Source organism: Electrona antarctica (assembly GCF_951216825.1).
Source record: "Electrona antarctica genome assembly, chromosome: 6".
NCBI lineage: Eukaryota > Metazoa > Chordata > Actinopteri > Myctophiformes > Myctophidae > Electrona > Electrona antarctica.
In genome coordinates, this window is record NC_136811.1 from 55,693,979 (window position 1) to 55,716,325 (window position 22,347).

Genomic DNA, 22,347 nt, shown 5'->3' on the forward strand with positions numbered 1-22,347 from the left:
CGAGCTTGTAGATCTGCTATTTTTCAATAGCTAAAGTATAGGCTTAACATAATGCTTAAAACACCAAAAGGGGTTCCCGTCCTCAATGGGTTAATTATGTATGCACGTATGTATATATACATAATATTGAGTCATTACACCAACAAGTGACCGTTATTTATTATTCATAATTCATAACCGGAATAATAATTCATAATTCCTGTTTGGTTATGGACAGGAACAACACAATCAGAGGCAGAGAACTGTCACAGTGTGTGAGAAGATCCCACTGCTGTCCAAAATAAACACGCGCCTCTCGTTGAAAACCAATTACTTAACAGTTTAGCTGCATAATACGTGTTCCTGCACACTATGTAGTCCGTTTTTTGTTGCTGCTTAAAGGGATAGTTCAGATTTGTTTTTATCTTAAACTGTATGAAATACTTGCCATTAATATAGTGGTTGCAACTGTATTAATTGATTGCCCGAGTCCTGTGGTGGGAGTTCTGCTCTGGTTTTGGTCAATATTAAGTAGTTCCGGTCATTTTGTGGGGGGGGCACAGTGGGCCACGCAGTAAAAGTAAATTAATCAACAAAACTAACGTAATTTGTATTGTTGACCTATTTCTAAAATATTAGTGCAAATTTCGATCAACTTTGACCCCTCTATCACATGGAACTATGTTTTGGGCGTAGTGATATGGACACAAAAAACATAGTTCCGTGTGATAGTTGCACTAATATTTTAGAAATAGGTCAGTTAGTCAGGTTAGTTTTGTCAATTAATTTACTTTTAATAAATTTAATTTAAAAATCTATAGAAAATGTGTCACAAATCTTTGAATATATATTCTTTCACAAATAGTTTGAGAACCACTGATATAGAAACATAGGGTTTATGATTTAGATGACATTTTGGTCTCGGGCGGGAACTTTTGGTGTTTTAGGCATTATGTTATACTTTAGCTATTGAAAAATAGCAGATCTACAAGCTCATAGCGCGGCACCGAGTGCCGCGCTACGAGCTTGTAGGTCTGCTATTTTTGAAAAATCATGAAAATGTGGAATATAATATTATTTCAGAGCGAAAATTTTTAACTCAAATATTTGCTTCTGGGTGGGGGGTGGGGGGGGGGGGGGGGCTACCTGGAACAACAACCTATTTTGAGATGGGGGTCACACTGGCCAAATAAATAATTTTTTGGGGGTCCTTGACATGAAATAGTTTGAGCACCCTGCACTGACATAGAAACATAGGTTTTTCAGAAAACTGTCTTGATGATTTAGAACAGGGGTTCTCAACGTTTTTGGCCGGGGACCCCCGGAAATGCTTTGGCAATGTCTCGGGACCCCCGCCCCGCCCCCTCCCGACCCCCAATATAAATTGACTGCTACAATAACCTTAAACCATTTTGGGCGGGAACCCCTTTTGGTGTTTTAAGCATTGTTATAATTTAGCTATTGAAAAATAGCAGATCTACAAGCTCATAGCGCGCCACCGAGTGGCGCGCTACGAGCTTGTAGGTCTGCTATTTTTCAAAAAAAGTGAAAATAAAATTTAAAAATAAATCTTTTTTTTTTTTCTTTTTTTTTTGAAAATAATTTGGGGACCCCCTAAAATAATTTGGCGACCCCCCGAGGGGTCGCGACCCACGGGTTGAGAACCCCTGATTTAGAAGACATTTTGTAGAATGGAGCTCAGGTCAAAATGGGTTAATGGGGTTAATGCCTAACATGACACGTGTGCACCAGTGTGCAGGGTGACAGCAGCTGATATGCGTTCACAATCTGCCGCTGTCAGTTTGAGGAGAAACGTGCTGACACAAGCGCTGCACAGCCAGGCAGGCTCGAGTGACACTTGTGTGGTTCATAAATACTCAGCGGTGACACTGAAGTACTCAAATGTTTTACTTAAAGGGCCACTTCACTCCTTTTGCAACCAGATCTTATTTGAATGATGCTTGGGAGACACTTCCCTGGAGTTTTTATGTGGGTAAGTTGTGTTTTTAGATATTTCAGTGTCCATGGGCTCCATGATGTCATGGACACAGCATGCGGGCTCACTTCCTTCCTGGACTACAATCCCCATAATGCTTTGGTCCACTGCTCCTCCTTGTGGATAGGGGGAGGGCTGTCTTGTTGAGACAACATGTAGTCCAAGGACTGTATAAAGAGGACGAGACGCGAAGACCGTACGGGCGACACCATGTTGCTTATGGTGCTCCATGGAAGGAAAGAAACATGCGCAATGGGCTATATGCAGCCAACACTTCCGCGTTCAGCTTCCTTGGTCTCAACTGCGCATGTTTCTTTCCTTCCATGGAGCACCATAAGCAACATGGCGTCGCCCGTACGGTCTTCGCGTCTCGTCCTCTTTAGACAGTCCTTGATGTAGTCCAGGAAATAAGTGAGCCCCGCAGTCTCCATGACATCATGGAGTCCGGGGACACTTTGAAATACTAAAATATCTAAAAACACATATTGCCCACATAAAAAACCCCAGGAAAGTGTTTATTGTCTCCCAAACATCATTAAAATAAGATCTGGTTGCAAACGGGGTGAAGTGGTAAAAGTATCAATACTGCAATATAGAAATATGTTCCGGTTACAAGGAAAAGTCCGGAAGTCAAAATGTACTTAAAGGGGCATTCCACTCATTTTCAACATTTTACTATGTCATTAATATACCTTAGAGCTGTCGTGTGGAAATAATAAAAAACATCCCCCCATTCTGTGTTTCCTAGAACTGTAAGTATGAAAAAAATCATTAACATGGTGAAACACATCTTGATGACATCATCAAGATGTGTTTCACCATGTTAATGATTTTTTTCAGATCTCCAGCTCTAAGGTATATTAATGACATAATAAAATGTTGAAAATGAGTGGAATGCCCCTTTAACCCGCATTTTGGGCGGGAACCCCTTTTTGGTGTTTCAAGCATTATGTTATATTTTTAGCTATTGAAAAATAGCAGATCTACAAACACATTTTGACTGAAAAAACACAGGAAAAAAAACGTGTGGCATTTCATCATGAACATTATAGTGAGGTCAAATTATATGAAGATAAAAGTGGTGAAGTCGTCCTTTTAAAAGTTTTTCTTTTGTTTTTTTTGTTTTTTTTTAAAATAAAAGCATGTACTTTTGAAAAAGTATTGTTTAAAAGCAAGTACTCCAGTAGGCTACATTTAACTCGAGTACAGATTGGACCTGATGCCAATTCTACTAAATGTCTTGACTCACAGTACGGGGGGGGGGGGGGGGGGGGGTGACAGCATGTGTAACGGATGTATTAATCCATCTAGACCTGAGGCCAATTCTACTAAATGTCTTCTAAATCATGACAGTTTTCAGAAAAAAAACTATTTCAATGTCAGTGGTGCTACTCCAGAACTTTGGAATTGGACGCCGACCCACATCTGAAAATATGTTGTTCCAGGGACTGGAAAAGTCAGAGTGACTTAAAAACGTTCGCTCTGACAATATAATATTTGCGCCACATTTGTATGATTTTTCAAAATATAGCAGATCTACAAGCTCGCGAGTGCCGCGCTACGAGCTTGTAGATCTGATTTTTCAATAGCTAAAGTATAACAGAATGCTTGAAACACCCAAAAGGGGTTCCCGTCCTGAATAGGTTAATATAGTGTGCTGTGCTGCTGCATTATTGAATAGGTTAATATAGTGTGCTGTGCTGCTGCATTAGGGGTTCCCGTCCTGAATAGGTTAATATAGTGTGCTGTGCTGCTGCATTAGGGGTTCCCGTCCTGAATAGGTTAATATAGTGTGCTGTGCTGCTGCATTATTGTGAACCAGAAGATAGGGTTACTCATGCAGCCATCGAGCCTCTCGCAAGACGTCGAGCAGGCAGACAGACAGGCAGACAGGCAGACAGGCAGACAGACAGGCAGGCAGGCAGGCAGGCAGGCAGGCAGGCAGGCAGGCAGGCAGGCAGGCAGGCAGGCAGGCAGGCAGACAGACAGACAGGCAGGCAGGCAGGCAGGCAGGCAGGCAGACAGACAGACAGACAGACAGACAGACAGACAGACAGGCAGGCAGGCAGGCAGGCAGGCAGGCAGGCAGGCATGCAGGCAGGCATGCAGGCAGGCAGACATTAGTCCGACAACACCGTGGCCAGTTAACACCCTGTGCGCCATAAACGGAGGTCTCCGTTGCACCCAGACAGACCCCTAGCAGTGGTTCTCATGTCAGAACAATCACATGCACCCAGACAGACCCCTAGCAGTGGTTCTCATGTCAGAACAATCACATGCACCCAGACAGACCCCTAGCAGTGGTTCTCATGTCAGAACAATCACATGCACCCAGACAGACCCCTAGCAGTGGTTCTCAGAACAATCACATGCACCCAGACAGACCCCTAGCAGTGGTTCTCAGAACAATCACATGCACCCAGACAGACCCCTAGCAGTGGTTCTCAGAACAATCACATGCACCCAGACAGACCCCTAGCAGTGGTTCTCAGAACAATCACATGCACCCAGACAGACCCCTAGCAGTGGTTCTCATGTCAGAACAATCACATGCACCCAGACAGACCCCTAGCAGTGGTTCTCATGTCAGAACAATCACATGCACCCAGACAGACCCCTAGCAGTGGTTCTCATGTCAGAACAATCACATGCACCCAGACAGACCCCTAGCAGTGGTTCTCAGAACAATCACATGCACCCAGACAGACCCCTAGCAGTGGTTCTCAGAACAATCACATGCACCCAGACAGACCCCTAGCAGTGGTTCTCAGAACAATCACATGCACCCAGACAGACCCCTAGCAGTGGTTCTCATGTCAGAACAATCACATGCACCCAGACAGACCCCTAGCAGTGGTTCTCATGTCAGAACAATCACATGCACCCAGACAGACCCCTAGCAGTGGTTCTCATGTCAGAACAATCACATGCACCCAGACAGACCCCTAGCAGTGGTTCTCATGTCAGAACAATCACATGCACCCAGACAGACCCCTAGCAGTGGTTCTCAGAACAATCACATGCACCCAGACAGACCCCTAGCAGTGGTTCTCAAAGCGACGTCCTATAGCTGTGAAACCCTCAAGGTTCCAACTTCCTCGAGTATTTTTATTTGTCTTTTATTTTTTTAGATGAACCCCTTAACCTATTTAGGCCTGACGTCGAAATTATCAAGATTATCAATCTTAATCATGACAAATTTCTGAAAAACCTCATGTTTCTATATCAGTGGTTCTCAATATTTCATGTCAAGGACCCCCAGAATTATATGTAACTGCATGGCCGCCGACCCCCATCTGAAAATATGTTGTTCCAGGAACCCCTCCCAGTAGATTTGAGTTAAAAAAACTCGTTCTGTAACAATATATGTATATTCAAAGATTCCTGGCACATTTTCACGATTTTTCCAAAATAGCAGATCTACAAGCTCATAGCGCGCCACTCGGTGGTGGTAATGAGTATAACAGAATGCTAATAAACACCTAAATGGGTTCCCGTCCAGAATGGGTTAAATACGAGAACCACGTATACCAAAAAAGAAAAACCCAAACGGGTTACCTTCTTGAAGACTTGACCTTTTCACGGAGTTAAAAGAGTTTGTAATGTGCAGGTCCCACCACAACTGACTGACTGGCTGACTGGCTGGCTGGCTGGCTGGCTGGCTGGCTGGCTGTCCCGCTCCCCTCTCCTGTGTGCTCACGGACAGACGGACGGACGGACTGAGAGGCAGAGGGACGCGTCCCCACAGCGTATATAGACACACACACACTGTCCCCCCGTCCAACATTCCAGCACGGAGTCAGGTGACACTTATGTGTCTTCCAGAGAAGCTTCTAGACTGGCTAGGCCCGCCTGGCGTCTGTTTGTTGGGGAAAATGACCAGCAGCGTCTGAGTTGTTATATACCCACACATTAGAGTTGTTATATACCCACACATTAGAGTTGTTATATACCCACACATTAGAGTTGTTATATACCCACACATTAGCTCCGGTCCGTTGTTATATACCCACACATTAGCTCCGGTTCCGTTGTTATATACCCACACATTAGCTCCGGTTCCGTTGTCATATACCCACACATTAGAGTTGTTATATACCCACCCATTAGTTCCGGTTCCGTTGTTATATACCCACCCATTAGAGTTGTTATATACCCACACATTAGAGTTGTTATATACCCACACATTAGAGTTGTTATATACCCACACATTAGAGTTGTTATATACCCACACATTAGCTCCGGTTCCGTTGAGTTGTTATATACCCACACATTAGAGTTGTTATATACCCACACATTAGAGTTGTTATATACCCACACATTAGAGTTGTTATATACCCACACATTAGAGTTGTTATATACCCACACATTAGCTCCGGTTCCGTTGTCATATACCCACACATTAGAGTTGTTATATACCCACACATTAGCTCCGGTTCCGTTGTTATATACCCACACATTAGAGTTGTTATATACCCACACATTAGCTCCGGTTCCGTTGTTATATACCCACACATTAGCTCCGGTTCCGTTGTTATATACCCACACATTAGAGTTGTTATATACCCACACATTAGTTCCGGTTCCGTTGTTATATACCCACACATTAGAGTTGTTATATACCCACCCATTAGTTCCGGTTCCGTTGTTATATACCCACACATTAGAGTTGTTATATACCCACACATTAGAGTTGTTATATACCCACACATTAGTTCCGGTTCCGTTGTTATATACCCACACATTAGAGTTGTTATATACCCACACATTAGAGTTGTTATATACCCACACATTAGCTCCGGTTCCGTTGTTATATACCCACACATTAGAGTTGTTATATACCCACACATTAGAGTTGTTATATACCCACACATTAGTTCCGGTTCCGTTGTTATATACCCACACATTAGAGTTGTTATATACCCACACATTAGAGTTGTTATATACCCACACATTAGCTCCGGTTCCGTTGTTATATACCCACACATTAGAGTTGTTATATACCCACACATTAGAGTTGTTATATACCCACACATTAGAGTTGTTATATACCCACACATTAGAGTTGTTATATACCCACAAATTAGTTCCGGTTCCGTTGTTATATACCCACACATTAGAGTTGTTATATACCCACAAATTAGTTCCGGTTCCGTTGTTATATACCCACACATTAGAGTTGTTATATACCCACACATTAGCTCCGGTTCCGTTGTTATATACCCACACATTAGTTCCGGTTCCGTTGTTATATACCCACACATTAGCTCCGGTTCCGTTGTTATATACCCACACATTAGAGTTGTTATATACCCACACATTAGAGTTGTTATATACCCACACATTAGAGTTGTTATATACCCACACATTAGAGTTGTTATATACCCACAAATTAGTTCCGGTTCCGTTGTTATATACCCACACATTAGAGTTGTTATATACCCACACATTAGCTCCGGTTCCGTTGTTATATACCCACACATTAGAGTTGTTATATACCCACAAATTAGTTCCGGTTCCGTTGTTATATACCCACACATTAGAGTTGTTATATACCCACACATTAGCTCCGGTTCCGTTGTTATATACCCACACATTAGAGTTGTTATATACCCACACATTAGTTCCGGTTCCGTTGTTATATACCCACACATTAGAGTTGTTATATACCCACACATTAGCTCCGGTTCCGTTGTTATATACCCACACATTAGAGTTGTTATATACCCACACATTAGAGTTGTTATATACCCACACATTAGAGTTGTTATATACCCACACATTAGAGTTGTTATATACCCACACATTAGAGTTGTTATATACCCACACATTAGCTCCGGTTCCGTTGTTATATACCCACACATTAGAGTTGTTATATACCCACACATTAGTTCCGGTTCCGTTGTTATATACCCACACATTAGAGTTGTTATATACCCACACATTAGCTCCGGTTCCGTTGTTATATACCCACACATTAGAGTTGTTATATACCCACACATTAGCTCCGGTTCCGTTGTTATATACCCACACATTAGAGTTGTTATATACCCACACATTAGTTCCGGTTCCGTTGTTATATACCCACACATTAGAGTTGTTATATACCCACACATTAGCTCCGGTTCCGTTGTTATATACCCACACATTAGTTCCGGTTCCGTTGTTATATACCCACACATTAGAGTTGTTATATACCCACACATTAGAGTTGTTATATACCCACACATTAGAGTTGTTATATACCCACACATTAGCTCCGGTTCCGTTGTTATATACCCACACATTAGAGTTGTTATATACCCACACATTAGAGTTGTTATATACCCACACATTAGAGTTGTTATATACCCACACATTAGAGTTGTTATATACCCACACATTAGCTCCGGTTCCGTTGTTATATACCCACACATTAGCTCCGGTTCCGTTGTTATATACCCACACATTAGCTCCGGTTCCGTTGTTATATACCCACACATTAGCTCCGGTTCCGTTGTTATAGTTCCGGTTCCGTTGTTATATACCCACACATTAGTTCCGGTTCCGTTGTTATATACCCACACATTAGAGTTGTTATATACCCACACATTAGAGTTGTTATATACCCACACATTAGCTCCGGTTCCGTTGTTATATACCCACACATTAGAGTTGTTATATACCCACACATTAGAGTTGTTATATACCCACACATTAGCTCCGGTTCCGTTGTTATATACCCACACATTAGAGTTGTTATATACCCACCCATTAGTTCCGGTTCCGTTGTTATATACCCACACATTAGAGTTGTTATATACCCACCCATTAGTTCCGGTTCCGTTGTTATATACCCACACATTAGAGTTGTTATATACCCACACATTAGCTCCGGTTCCGTTGTTATATACCCACCCATTAGCTCCGGTTCCGTTGTTATATACCCACACATTAGAGTTGTTATATACCCACACATTAGAGTTGTTATATACCCACACATTAGAGTTGTTATATACCCACACATTAGAGTTGTTATATACCCACCCATTAGTTCCGGTTCCGTTGTTATATACCCACACATTAGCTCCGGTTCCGTTGTTATATACCCACACATTAGCTCCGGTTCCGTTGTTATATACCCACACATTAGCTCCGGTTCCGTTGTTATATACCCACCCATTAGCTCCGGTTCCGTTGTTATATACCCACACATTAGAGTTGTTATATACCCACACATTAGAGTTGTTATATACCCACACATTAGAGTTGTTATATACCCACCCATTAGTTCCGGTTCCGTTGTTATATACCCACCCATTAGTTCCGGTTCCGTTGTTATATACCCACACATTAGCTCCGGTTCCGTTGTGGACGTGGAAGTGGTTTTTCATTTTCATTGTATTCTTTCCTTTGACTACATTTAGCATTAAGCCATGTTGGGCGGGAACCCTTTTGGTGTTAGCATTATGTCATGCTTTAGCTATTAAAAAAAAGCAGATCTACAAGCTCGTAGCGCGCCACCGAGTGGCGCGCTACGAGCTTGTAGGTCTGCTATTTTGGAAAAATCGAAGAACGACTGACATAGAAACATGACAGAAAACTGTCAGGATGTAGAAGAACATTTTTAGAATCTGATCTCAGGTCAAAATGGGTTTGTAGAAGTGCTCTGTTATACGTGTATGTAAAAGGCCCTAGTTATTTAGGCTGACCATGATGTCCTCCCGCTTTTGCGTGGGACCACTGGTCCCTCATTGTTACCAAGACTTTGCAGGCGTCCCAGGAGACCCTGTCCCACATTGTGACTGGCAGGCATCAGTGTTCAAATCAAATGCCCTAATAGTTAGTCCCCTAATAGTTGGTTTTCTGTTGTAAAGCTCTCTCATTTGTCTCTTTTACTGCAAGTTGTGTTGTTAAGCCTGTTCAAATATCATATACCCCCTAGGCCAGGGGTTCTCAACGTTTTTGGCCGGGGACCCCCTCTGTAACCTGACTCCGCCAGATGGGGCAGCAGAGAGTACACTGGGTTTCCCCCTTCCTGCTCCCATCTGGGAACTCTCAGCCAGACTAGATGCTCCGGCCACAAAACGGCCTGGCCAATCAGCGGCAGCTAGAGGCGGGATCAAAGCATACACAGTGCTGCCTTGATCCCGCCTCTAGCTGCCGCTGATTGGCCAGGCCGTTTTGTCTTTTGTCATCTAGTCTGCCTGAGAGTTCCCAGATGGGAGCAGGAGGGGGGAACCCAGTGTATTCTCTGGCGGAGTCAGGTTACCCCCTCTGGGGACCCCCGGAAATGCTTTGGCCACGTCTACATATAGTACACATAGTACATGCATACACCTTCCCTAATATAAATTATATCTGGTTTCAGTATTTATTTATTTATGGTGTATTGTCTCTATTATTAAGGTTATTGTAGCAGTCAATTTATATTGGGGGTCGGGAGGGGGCGGGGCGGGGGTCCCGAGACATTGCCAAAGCATTTCCGGGGGTCCCCGGCCAAAAACGTTGAGAACCCCTGCTCTACTGCACCCTGTACTGTACTGTACTGTACTGTACTGTACTGTACTGTACTGTACTGTACTGTACTGTACTGTACTGTACTGTACTGTACTGTCACTGTACTGTACTGGCACACCCGAAATCACCATATATACAGTTAATATGTGCGTGTGTGTTTGTGTGTGTGTTCGGTTGCGCACATGTGGTGAAAAACAACCATGCTGTTTTCATGCTCAGACGCTCCCACCCACCCAGCCAGCCAGCCAGCCACACACATAGCTCCGTAAGGGAGTGGTTGCAGTTGCACCACTCAAAAAAGAATAATAAGCAGCCTATACAGTACTTAAGTCAATGTAGGCCTACTTTACTGTACATTCACTTTACTTAACAGGTTGAATGCCGACAATTTACATCCATCTTATGTTTAAAGTTACCTTTGAACAGCCACTGCACCGACCGCTGAGTTGGTTAAAGTTACCTTTGAACAGCCACTGCACCGACCGCTGAGTTGGTTAAAGTTACCTTTGAACAGCCACTGCACCGACCGCTGAGTTGGTTAAAGTTACCTTTGAACAGCCACTGCACCGACCGCTGAGTTGGTTAAAGTTACCATTGAACAGCCACTGCACCGACCGCTGAGTTGGTTAAAGTTACCTTTGAACAGCCACTGCACCGACTGCTGAGTTGGTTAAAGTTACCTTTGAACAGCTGAGTTGGTTAAAGTTACCTTTGAACAGCCACTGCACCGACCACAGAGTTGGTTAAAGTTACCTTTGAACAGCCACTGCACCGACCGCTGAGTTGGTTAAAGTTACCTTTGAACAGCCACTGCACCGACCGCTGAGTTGGTTAAAGTTACCTTTGAACAGCCACTGCACCGACCGCTGAGTTGGTTAAAGTTACCATTGAACAGCCACTGCACCGACCGCTGAGTTGGTTAAAGTTACCTTTGAACAGCCACTGCACCGACCACTGAGTTGGTTAAAGTTACCTTTGAACAGCCACTGCACCGACTGCTGAGTTGGTTAAAGTTACCTTTGAACAGCCACTGCACCGACTGCTGAGTTGGTTAAAGTTACCTTTGAACAGCCACTGCACCGACTGCTGAGTTGGTTAAAGTTACCTTTGAACAGCCACTGCACCGACTGCTGAGTTGGTTAAAGTTACCTTTGAACAGCCACTGCACCGACCGCTGAGTTGGTTAAAGTTACCTTTGAACAGCCACTGCACCGACTGCTGAGTTGGTTAAAGTTACCTTTGAACAGCCACTGCACCGACCACAGAGTTGGTTAAAGTTACCTTTGAACAGCCACTGCACCGACCACAGAGTTGGTTAAAGTTACCTTTGAACAGCCACTGCACCGACCGCTGAGTTGGTTAAAGTTACCTTTGAACAGCCACTGCACCGACCGCTGAGTTGGTTAAAGTTACCTTTGAACAGCCACTGCACCGACCGCTGAGTTGGTTAAAGTTACCTTTGAACAGCCACTGCACCGACCACTGAGTTGGTTAAAGTTACCTTTGAACAGCAAGTTCACCGACCACAGAGTTGCTTGTCATGAAAATCCACTTTAAAACGGTGTAATCGCTTGTTGTAGTGTAGAAAAATAGGTGCCGACCACACCAACAGACAGGATGGGGCAGCCACACACGCTGCTAGGCAGCTTTCCCATTTGTAAACAAGAGGGACTCAATTTCCCATAACCCTTTGCACGTCGGAGCGATGGTGGATTGCCCCTAGGACTTAAAACTGATTAAAAACGTGGATTAAACAATGAAAACATAACTCGGAGCAACTCGTGAATCGCCGGGAAAGTGCTCTACAATGAATTAACTCGATCGACTCGTGAATAGAAGTCAAAGCGTTAATCAGATAGAACTTAAATCCTTTAAAATCCTTAAATGGGGTTGTCCCGATCCGATCATGTGATCGGAAATCGGGGGCCAATCGCGTCATTTTCAAATGATCGGAATCGGATCGGGAGCACAAAAAAAAACAAAGTGATCGGGACATCCATAGTATCAATATTATATCCATAACATGACATTAGACTGGATATTGTCTGTGATTTTGGATATTGTACTATTGTGATATGGCATAAGTGTTCTATAAAAATATAAATCGGGTCGGGGGAAAAATCGGTATCGGCAGATACTCAAAATCAAATGATCGGAATCAGGAGCAAAACAACGTGATCGGGACATCCCTACTTATAAACGTATAGACTTAAATAGCAAATAACAATAAAATGACATTAACCCATTTTGGTGTTAGCATTATGTTATAATATAGCTATTGAAAAATAGCAGATCTACAAGCTTGTAGGTCTGCTATTTTTGAAAAATCGAAGAACGACTGACATAGAAACATAGCTTTTTCAGAAAACTGTCAGGATTTAGAAGACAATTTTAGAATCTGATCTCAGGTCAAACTGATTAATTCACTGTTTCAAAACAAAACAAAACAAAGCAAAACAAAAAGATAATCAATACAACATACTGTATACAGTACAGTAAATCACTCACAATAAACAGTCTCTCTGAATCTTTCTCTTCCCATCTCACACAAACACACTTTACACGTTTGTGTGCGTGCGTGCGTGCGTGCGTGCTTGCGTGCGTGCGTGCGTGCGCTCGCGCGTGCGTGAAAACACGGATGACTCCATAATTTGTTTAATTTTAATTTGTTCACATGGACTGTGTTGATGGGAGCAGGTGGTTTCTATGGCGACCTGATGAGCCTCACATGCAGTGTGTTACAGAGGACTATGCACGCACACACGCACGCACGCACGCACGTAAACACACACACACGCACGCACGTACACACTTAACCCTAGAACATTAAACCAGGGTGATTTGTGACGAAAAGAGAGTTGAGACAGAAGGCAAAGCTCTCTGTTTACCGAGCAATCTGCGTTCCTACTCTCACCTATGGTCATGAAGTGTTCCTACTCTCACCTATGGTCATGTAGTGTTCCTACTCTCACCTATGGTCATGAAGTGTTCCTACTCTCACCTAATGGTCATGAAGTGTTCCTACTCTCACCTAATGGTCATGAAGTGTTCCTACTCTCACCTATGGTCATGAAGTGTTCCTACTCTCACCTATGGTCATGAAGTGTTCCTACTCTCACCTATGGTCATGAAGTGTTCCTACTCTCACCTAATGGTCATGAAGTGTTCCTACTCTCACCTATGGTCATGAAGTGTTCCTACTCTCACCTATGGTCATGAAGTGTTCCTACTCTCACCTAATGGTCATGAAGTGTTCCTACTCTCACCTATGGTCATGAAGTGTTCCTACTCTCACCTATGGTCATGAAGTGTTCCTACTCTCACCTATGGTCATGAAGTGTTCCTACTCTCACCTAATGGTCATGAAGTGTTCCTACTCTCACCTATGGTCATGAAGTGTTCCTACTCTCACCTATGGTCATGAAGTGTTCCTACTCTCACCTAATGGTCATGAAGTGTTCCTACTCTCACCTAATGGTCATGAAGTGTTCCTACTCTCACCTAATGGTCATGAAGTGTTCCTACTCTCACCTATGGTCATGAAGTGTTCCTACTCTCACCTATGGTCATGAAGTGTTCCTACTCTCACCTATGGTCATGAAGTGTTCCTACTCTCACCTATGGTCATGAAGTGTTCCTACTCTCACCTATGGTCATGAAGTGTTCCTACTCTCACCTAATGGTCATGAAGTGTTCCTACTCTCACCTATGGTCATGAAGTGTTCCTACTCTCACCTAATGGTCATGAAGTGTTCCTACTCTCACATATGGTCATGAAGTGTTCCTACTCTCACCTATGGTCATGAAGTGTTCCTACTCTCACCTATGGTCATGAAGTTTTCCTACTCTCACCTATGGTCATGAAGTGTTCCTACTCTCACCTAATGGTCATGAAGTGTTCCTACTCTCACCTATGATCATGAAGTGTTCCTACTCTCACCTAATGGTCATGAAGTGTTCCTACTCTCACCTAATGGTCATGAAGTGTTCCTACTCTCACCTAATGGTCATGAAGTGTTCCTACTCTCACCTATGGTCATGAAGTGTTCCTACTCTCACCTAATGGTCATGAAGTGTTCCTACTCTCACCTATGGTCATGAAGTGTTCCTACTCTCACCTAATTGTCATGAAGTGTTCCTACTCTCACCTAATGGTCATGAAGTGTTCCTACTCTCACCTATGGTCATGAAGTGTTCCTACTCTCACCTATGGTCATGAAGTGTTCCTACTCTCACCTATGGTCATGAAGTGTTCCTACTCTCACCTATGGCCATGAAGTGTTCCTACTCTCACCTATATGTCGACTTCAGGCCTAATAACACCAAAAGGGGTTCCCTGTCCTCAGTGTCCTGAATAGGTTTTGATGGGATGTCCCTCAGTCAGGGCTGGGACAAAAATTCGGCCCGGTCATTTTCGCGTGAATTTGGCCCAGACCGGCCCACCACAACCAGCGCGCAGATAGCAGAAACTCTACCACCCACTCCGTCGAGGCACACACAAACAAACAAGCCCTAATACCAGGGCCGGTTCTAGGCATAAGCGGCCACATCACAGGGAGAAGATTTTTATTTTTTTAATGTATCCCCTATCCCATACATGGGCTACTGGCGGCCTGAGGGCCACATGTGGCCCCCACCTTCACTTAATGCAGCCCACAGGTTAATATCAACTGGCGGCCTGGGGGCCACATGTGGCCCCCACCTTCACTTAATGCGGTCCGCAGGTTAATATCAACTGTAGGCTGGGGGCCCCCAGCCTGTTGTTTAGGGATGTTTATACCATCCCTCTACACTGGGGGCACTGTTTATACCATCCCTCTACACTGGGGGCACTGTTTATACCATCCCTCTACACTGGTGGCGCTGTTTATACCATCCCTCTACACTGGGGGTGCTGTTTATACCATCCCTCCCCACTGGGGACGCTGTTTATACCAGTCAGTCTGTCATACCATCCCTCCCCACTGGGGACGCTGTTTATACCAGTCTCTCTGTCATACCATCCCTCCCCACTGGGAGCACTGTTTATACCAGTCAGTCTGTCATACCATCCCTCCCCACTGGGGGCGCTGTTTATACCAGTCTCTCTGTCATACCATCCCTCCCCACTGGGGGCGCTGTTTATACCAGTCAGTCTGTCATACCATCCCTCCCCACTGGGGGCGCTGTTTATACCATCCCTCTACACTGGGGGTGCTGTTTATACCATCCCTCCCCACTGGGGACGCTGTTTATACCAGTCTCTCTGTCATAGCATCCCTCCCCACTGGGGGCACTGTTTATACCAGTCAGTCTGTCATACCATCCCTCCCCACTGGGGGCACTGTTTATACCAGTCTGTCATACCATCCCTCCCCACTGGGGGCGCTGTTTATACCAGTCTGTCATACCATCCCTCTACACCGGGGGCGCTGTTTATACCAGTCAGTATGTCATACCATCCCTCCCCACTGGGGGCGCTGTTTATACCAGTCAGTCTGTCATACCATCCCTCCCCACTGGGGGCACTGTTTATACCAGTCAGTCTGTCATACCATCCCTCCACACTGGGCCCCCACATGTGGCCCACACCTTCACCTAATGCGGCCCGCAGGTTAATATCAACTGGCGGCCTGATCTAAAAAAATATATATATATATATTTATTTATTTATTTATTTTTTTGGCGGCCCCCTATGGTCGCGGCCCACCGGGAAAATGCCCGGTATGACCTGTGGCCAGTCCAGCCCTGCCCTCAGTCGACGTGTAATGACATTCTTGGATGCAGGCGCAGGTTTCAAGGATGTTTAATAAATCCAGGCAAAGGTACAAGGGAATAGGCAAAAGTCGTAGTCAAAGGCAAAGTTAGAGTAAGTAACAAACACTGACATAAGCTACAAACGGACGGGACCGTGTAGAGTGGCTAGTGTCTAGTGCAGGCAAACAATACTGACTGAAGTGGAGAGGCAGAGGGGGTGATTATATAGGTGTGGACTAATGAGGAGCAGGTGTGTATAGTTAGTGGGTTGGAGATGATGATCTCTGGAAAGAGGGCATGGGCGTGGTCCTGACAGTACCCCCCCCTGACGTGCGGCACTAGCCGCAGGACGAGCACGGCCTGGAAGCCGACCAGGCAGTTGGAACCACCCAGGAGGACAGTGAAGTTGGCCTGGCCACTTGGGCAAAGGGTCAGGAGAACGGCCACATGGGCGGAGCCACCCAGGCAAGCTGTGATGTTGGCACGGCCGCTTAGGAGGGTCCGGAGGTCGACCAGATGAGCGGAGCCACCCAGGAAACCAGTGAGGTCGGCCTGGCCGCTTAGGAGGGTCCGGAGGTCGACCAGATGGGCGGAGCCACCCAGGAAACCAGTGAGGTCGGCCCGGCCGCTTGGGAGGAGAGTCTGGAGGACAACCAGACAGGTGGGGCCACTTAGGAGTACTGGGCAGCGGAGGGCCAGGCAGCACAGGCACGGAACTACTGGGTGACACAGGCATTGGGGCGCAGAGTTGCGGCAGCGGAGCCTCAGTGGCAGCAGGCTTCAGCGGCAGGGCCTGAGAGGAGGCGAGCTGCAGCGACGGGGCCTCAGTGGTGAGCTGCAGCGACGGGGCCTCAGAGGCGAGCTGCAGCGACGGGGCCTCAGAGGCGAGCTGCAGCGACGGGGCCTCGGAGGAGAGCTGCATAGGCAGGACTGCAGGCGGAGGAGCTGGGGCTGCAGACGGGGCTGCAGGTGGAGGAGCTGGGGCTGCAGACGGGGCTGCAGGTGGAGGAGCTGGGGCTGCAGACGGGACTGCAGGTGGAGGAGCTGGGGCTGCAGACGGGACTGCAGGTGGAGGAGCTGGGGCTGCAGACGGGACTGCAGGTGGAGGAGCTGGGGCTGCAGACGGGACTGCAGGTGGAGGACCTGGGGCTGCAGACGGGACTGCAGGTGGAGGAGCTGGGGCTGCAGACGGGACTGCAGGTGGAGGAGCCGGGTTATGAGCTTGTAGATCGGCACTTGGGGCTGTTGTGGGCTGGCCGGACTGAAGAGCAGCCGTCATGGTGGTGTTCAGCTGGTGGAGTTTGTGAAGAACGCTATCCATGGCAATGCCCAGCTCATTCAGCTTAGTGTTGTGGTAACCAAGGAGTCGGCCCCGCTCACTGACAGCATGCTGCAAACCTGCTGCATCCTCTTTGGAGTCAGTATTCTGTAATGACATTCTTGGATGCAGGCGCAGGTTTCAAGGATGTTTAATAAATCCAGGCAAAGGTACAAGGGAATAGGCAAAAGTCGTAGTCAAAGGCAAAGTTAGAGTAAGTAACAAACACTGACATAAGCTACAAACGGACGGGACCGTGTAGAGTGGCTAGTGTCTAGTGCAGGTGTCGTGTATTTTGGACACGAAACACCACGAATTACGAAATGAACTATACCTACTGAATAAGAACTATACCTACTGAATAAACAGGATCACCCATATGCTATGCAAGAACATGAGATATTGTAAGAATTATTGATTCTCAGATTCCACACAATCTATGTCGTAAATTATCTACCATTCACCATACAAACTTCGGCACCATCTATGTGGTATCTTGTGGCCAGGAAAATCACTCCCAACCAACAGGACCGGGTTTCCAAGGCATCCATCTATGTGGTGTATTTTCACACCCAATTAACCCTAAACTCACTAAAGTAGAGAGATAAATGAACACTCTAGACTAAAGCAAACTGTAGTAGTCAGATCAGATGAAAAACCTCGTCAAAGCATCAGATCGGATCGGAGAAACGCAGGCAGAGAGAGATTTCCTCGGAGTGTGATGTACCATTGATTTCAAACCAAAGACAAAGGGAGAAAGCTTCCCGCGGCCCTGACCCGCGGGAGCTCCCAGCAGACTGACCGTGGTGGCCAGCCAGCTAACACTGATGAACTTTACACTGAAAACATGAGACCAAATATACACTTAGAATACAGGAAGGGTGGAGTGAAGATTTACATAGCCATTTGGTTAGCAGACAGCTGTGTGTTTTGATTCACACCTGTGACCAAGATAGAACAAAGGCTTAACCCCAGGGTACTTCATGAGAACTCCTATGTGTTTGCTTCTCAAGAGACCAAACTATTCTGACCAGACAATACGTCTCCACTTAACCTGCATCAAATTAACACAGAGACCCAAATAAACAGTGACCTATTAATGTATAGTGTAGTTATTGGCAGAATATAGCAAATATTGGCTATGGACTATATTTACGAGACCACATTCCCCCCTTATGACAATCACAAGATTGGCATACAGAAAAATACATATAGTCCATATTCAACTGTAGTACACCCCCCTTTGACTCCATCACAGCCTACCGAACATCAGGAAAATCAACAACAAATGACAACATTACACAAAGTTCCCAAAATGATTACAACTGGTTCAAATTACATGTTTACGTTCTTCTAAATGATTCTTCTTCTACATCCATACAATTTCATCAATGTACACCTAGCATCACTTTTCGACACATCACGACACTCACAATACCCTGTCTGTAACTTCAAATCATTTTTTTAAACGAATTTCACATAACCTTATCGATAAATGATAGAAATGAAACTTTAAACATATACTGACATTAAAATCACAACAATTCCGTCTTAACCCCTTTGTTTCACTTTGAAACTCCCACTTTGTTTGGAATAATTATTGGCCTTCAATCTTAATAACTAAACACCCAGTTTAATATGATATTAAGAGTAAAACATAGTCATAACATTCATTTTCAAATAAGTTTTTCCGGACAAGTTTGATAAATTCATTTATATTTTGAAACTACTCCTTCAAAGGCTTGGTAAGCGCGATGCGGGGAAGGGAGTGAGGCAAAATAAGTCCGATGCCAATACGATCCTAGCCAGAGGCCACCTCCTGCTTCAAGTCCCTGACTTACACAGTTCAACTTAACCAGGGTACTATCGGGTTACGTTACTTATCCTGACCCTAACTTTTCAAGTTACCACTTGATGAACGCTAACTCCCTCACGTTTAAAGGCAAAAGTTCTCTCAATAATAACAAAAGAAATCTTGCACGTCGTGGCACCCTAACTGCCTTCAGTTGACTATATTGTAAACTAAATTTATTCGAACAAAACTAAGAACTTTATGCACAATTAGGACGATTAACACTTATGCGTACGACAGGAGCACTGTCTTTCGCCTGACAAAGAAACATCTAACTAATCTTACTCCAGTAAATATTTCTATTCAGATCCAAATCTCCCCTAGGCTCTATTTCTTGAATCAACTTCTTAACTAATTTTAACTCCGACAAAACACACAAACATCAACGTATGCCTATATATACGCTGAATAGACTCACATTTAGACACACTTTTTGAATACAGATAAAGACTGTTGAATCTCTCCATCTATTATTAATAAACTTCTTATAATGTCGCAATCTTCATTGTCTCACCTCGTGTGTTTTAGCCATGCGTGGTCAAACAGAAGCTGCATGAAAGTTGCTGTTGAACTCGCGCACCGCCGTCGCTCTGCTTCCATTGTCCCATCCAACACAGCACCATACTCCCCCCTCCAGACATTATATGAATATGAAATATCACATAAATGACTGGAAAGAAAAACATGAACGCACGTGTAGCTACAGGCCTCATCGAAACAAAGATACGCCGCAAAACGAGCTTGCAGATCCGCTGTTTCTGAAGAATGAAATGAACGCGGACGCCGTTCGTCCGTGACCACCCCCGCTGACGAATTGAGCCATGCGCCGATCGCTCCCCTGCTCCCGGTGCATGGACCGCTGACGAACTCCCTCGGTCCGCTGACGATGAAGGCCGTGTAGATCAATCGCAGCCCTCGGGCTGGAGACTCGCTGCTCCCCGCCGAGACGTGAAGAGAAGCATGGTCCCCGTCGACGCGCTGTAGAGGGCCTCTCCCTCCCTGTCCGTCGCCGAGTCCAGGTCGCCGTTCACATCGGAGAACCGGAGCGCACCGCTCGCGCCGTCGTCGTCCATCTCCGCCGAAGAGAAGACCACTTCTTCCCGCTGTAGACGAACGCCGTTTCGCCAAAAAAATCAAACCAACCACCAACCGCCAAAATTAGACTGAAATATCCAAAAGTCCCCGCTGGCCCTCTTCTGCCCAACACGAACGGGATCGGCACCACATGTCGTGTATTTTGGACACGAAACACCACGAATTACTTAACCAAAACGGGAGAGCAAGATAATTGTGTGAGACACGGCAGACAGCAGATTAGATGTTCCTCAACGATGTTTTATTTCGGAGTACACAGCATAGCATAGCATAGGCCTGGCTGGCCTTGACCAGCCACCAGGTAGTGACTGGCCAACTGACTGAACTGGTTACATTCAATTGCATGACATTAAGTACAATCCCCCAGACAAGAGGTGAGAATAGAGGCGTGTTCACTGTTCCCCTGAAGTCAACCCCAGCTTACGCATTGATCAACCATTTGTTGAGTGGCCACTTTGAACCCATGTTTAGCAGTTTACAATACACATAGCTCCAGACAGCTGGCCACTGGCCACCTGTAAATGTCCTTTGGGTGTCACACAGGAACTCAGACTACAGTATAAACAGGCCATCGACACCTCTGATCTTGAATATCAAAGACAGCTGCCTGCAGACGAAATGAACTATACCTACTGAATAAACAGGATCACCCATATGCTATGCAAGAACATGAGATATTGTAAGAATTATTGATTCTCAGATTCCACACAGGCAAACAATACTGACTGAAGTGGAGTGGCAGAGGGGGTGATTATATAGGTGTGGACTAATGAGGAGCAGGTGTGTATAGTTAGTGGGTTGGAGATGATGATCTCTGGAAAGAGGGCATGGGCGTGGTCCTGACAGACGTCCCTTTTGGGAGTGTCCGTCCCTCCCCAACATGCCCCCCCCCCTTCCCCATCCCCTAAACTGTGCGTCCACAAATAGCGACCCCACTATTCCTGGTTGTCACATACAGTAGATCAGATGACAGCACAGAGACGCGCACGCAGGCACGCAGGCAGGCACGCACGCAGGCAAGCACGCACGCACGCCATGCACACACGCACGCACACAGGCACGCAGGCACGAACACACGCACGCACGCAGGCACGCAAGCAGGCACGCACGCACACACACACACACACAGCTGTTCGCTATATGCGCTACACATGTCAGCGATACACCAGCCATCATTATACCAGTGTTCTTTATACATGTTGAACCCATTTAGGCCTGACGTCGAAATTAAAAACAAAATCTTCTATTCTAAATTCTGAAATACCCATGTTTCTATATAGAAGGGAGTTCCAGCCGCGCCTCTAGCCTATAGCAGGCCAGTCTGGTGCTTCTCAGGAGCAGGACATATATATGCGAACAAGAAGGCACTTGACCTGACGAAGATGTAATTGACACATCGAAACGTTGTCGCTTTTTACCTGCAAATAAAATAAGAGCCTAAATCGTCTGAGCTGCTCCAGTGCCTTCTTGTTCACCCATGTTTCTATGTCAGTGGTTTCAAAAAATAGCAGACCTACAAGTTCATAGCGTGCCACTCGGTGGCGCGCTATGAGCTTGTAGATCTGCTTTTTGTCAACAGCTAAATCACCTCAATGTGAAGAGCCTTCACATTGAGGTGATTCAGCCTGAATACAAAAATAAATAAACTGAATAACAGCCATGGACTGCTCATTAGCAGTGAAGTTGATTTTGTCGACGAATAATGTTCGTCGACTACCTTTTTTCACTGACGAAAACTAAACGGAAACTAAATGAAAACTATATGATGACTAAAACTAAGGCTAGATTTATTGACAATTTCGTCAACAAATTAAACACTAGACTAAAGTGTCAGGAAGGGACTAGTGGACAAGAGATCCGGTACAAGTCATT

At 45.3% G+C, this 22,347-nt stretch overlaps 1 protein-coding gene across 3 annotated transcripts in view; it reads right to left on the minus strand.

Moving 5' to 3' along the window:
• LOC306925747 (heat shock cognate 70 kDa protein-like) overlaps positions 1 to 20,987 on the minus strand; it is a 39,198-nt gene extending 18,211 nt beyond the window's left edge. For 2 of the 3 annotated variants that reach the window (XM_079504786.1, XM_079504785.1), the window contains exon 1: positions 5,534 to 5,674. Coding sequence is in view for 1 of the 3 variants with exons in the window: in XM_079504787.1 (XP_079360913.1) it covers position 20,984 (1 nt within the window). In the remaining 2 variants the exon portion in view is untranslated. Of the gene's footprint in view, positions 1 to 5,533; positions 5,675 to 20,983 lie in introns of those variants that run through there. The other variant, XM_079504787.1, reaches the window with a different exon arrangement.
• Between the last annotated feature and the right edge of the window lie 1,360 nt (positions 20,988 to 22,347).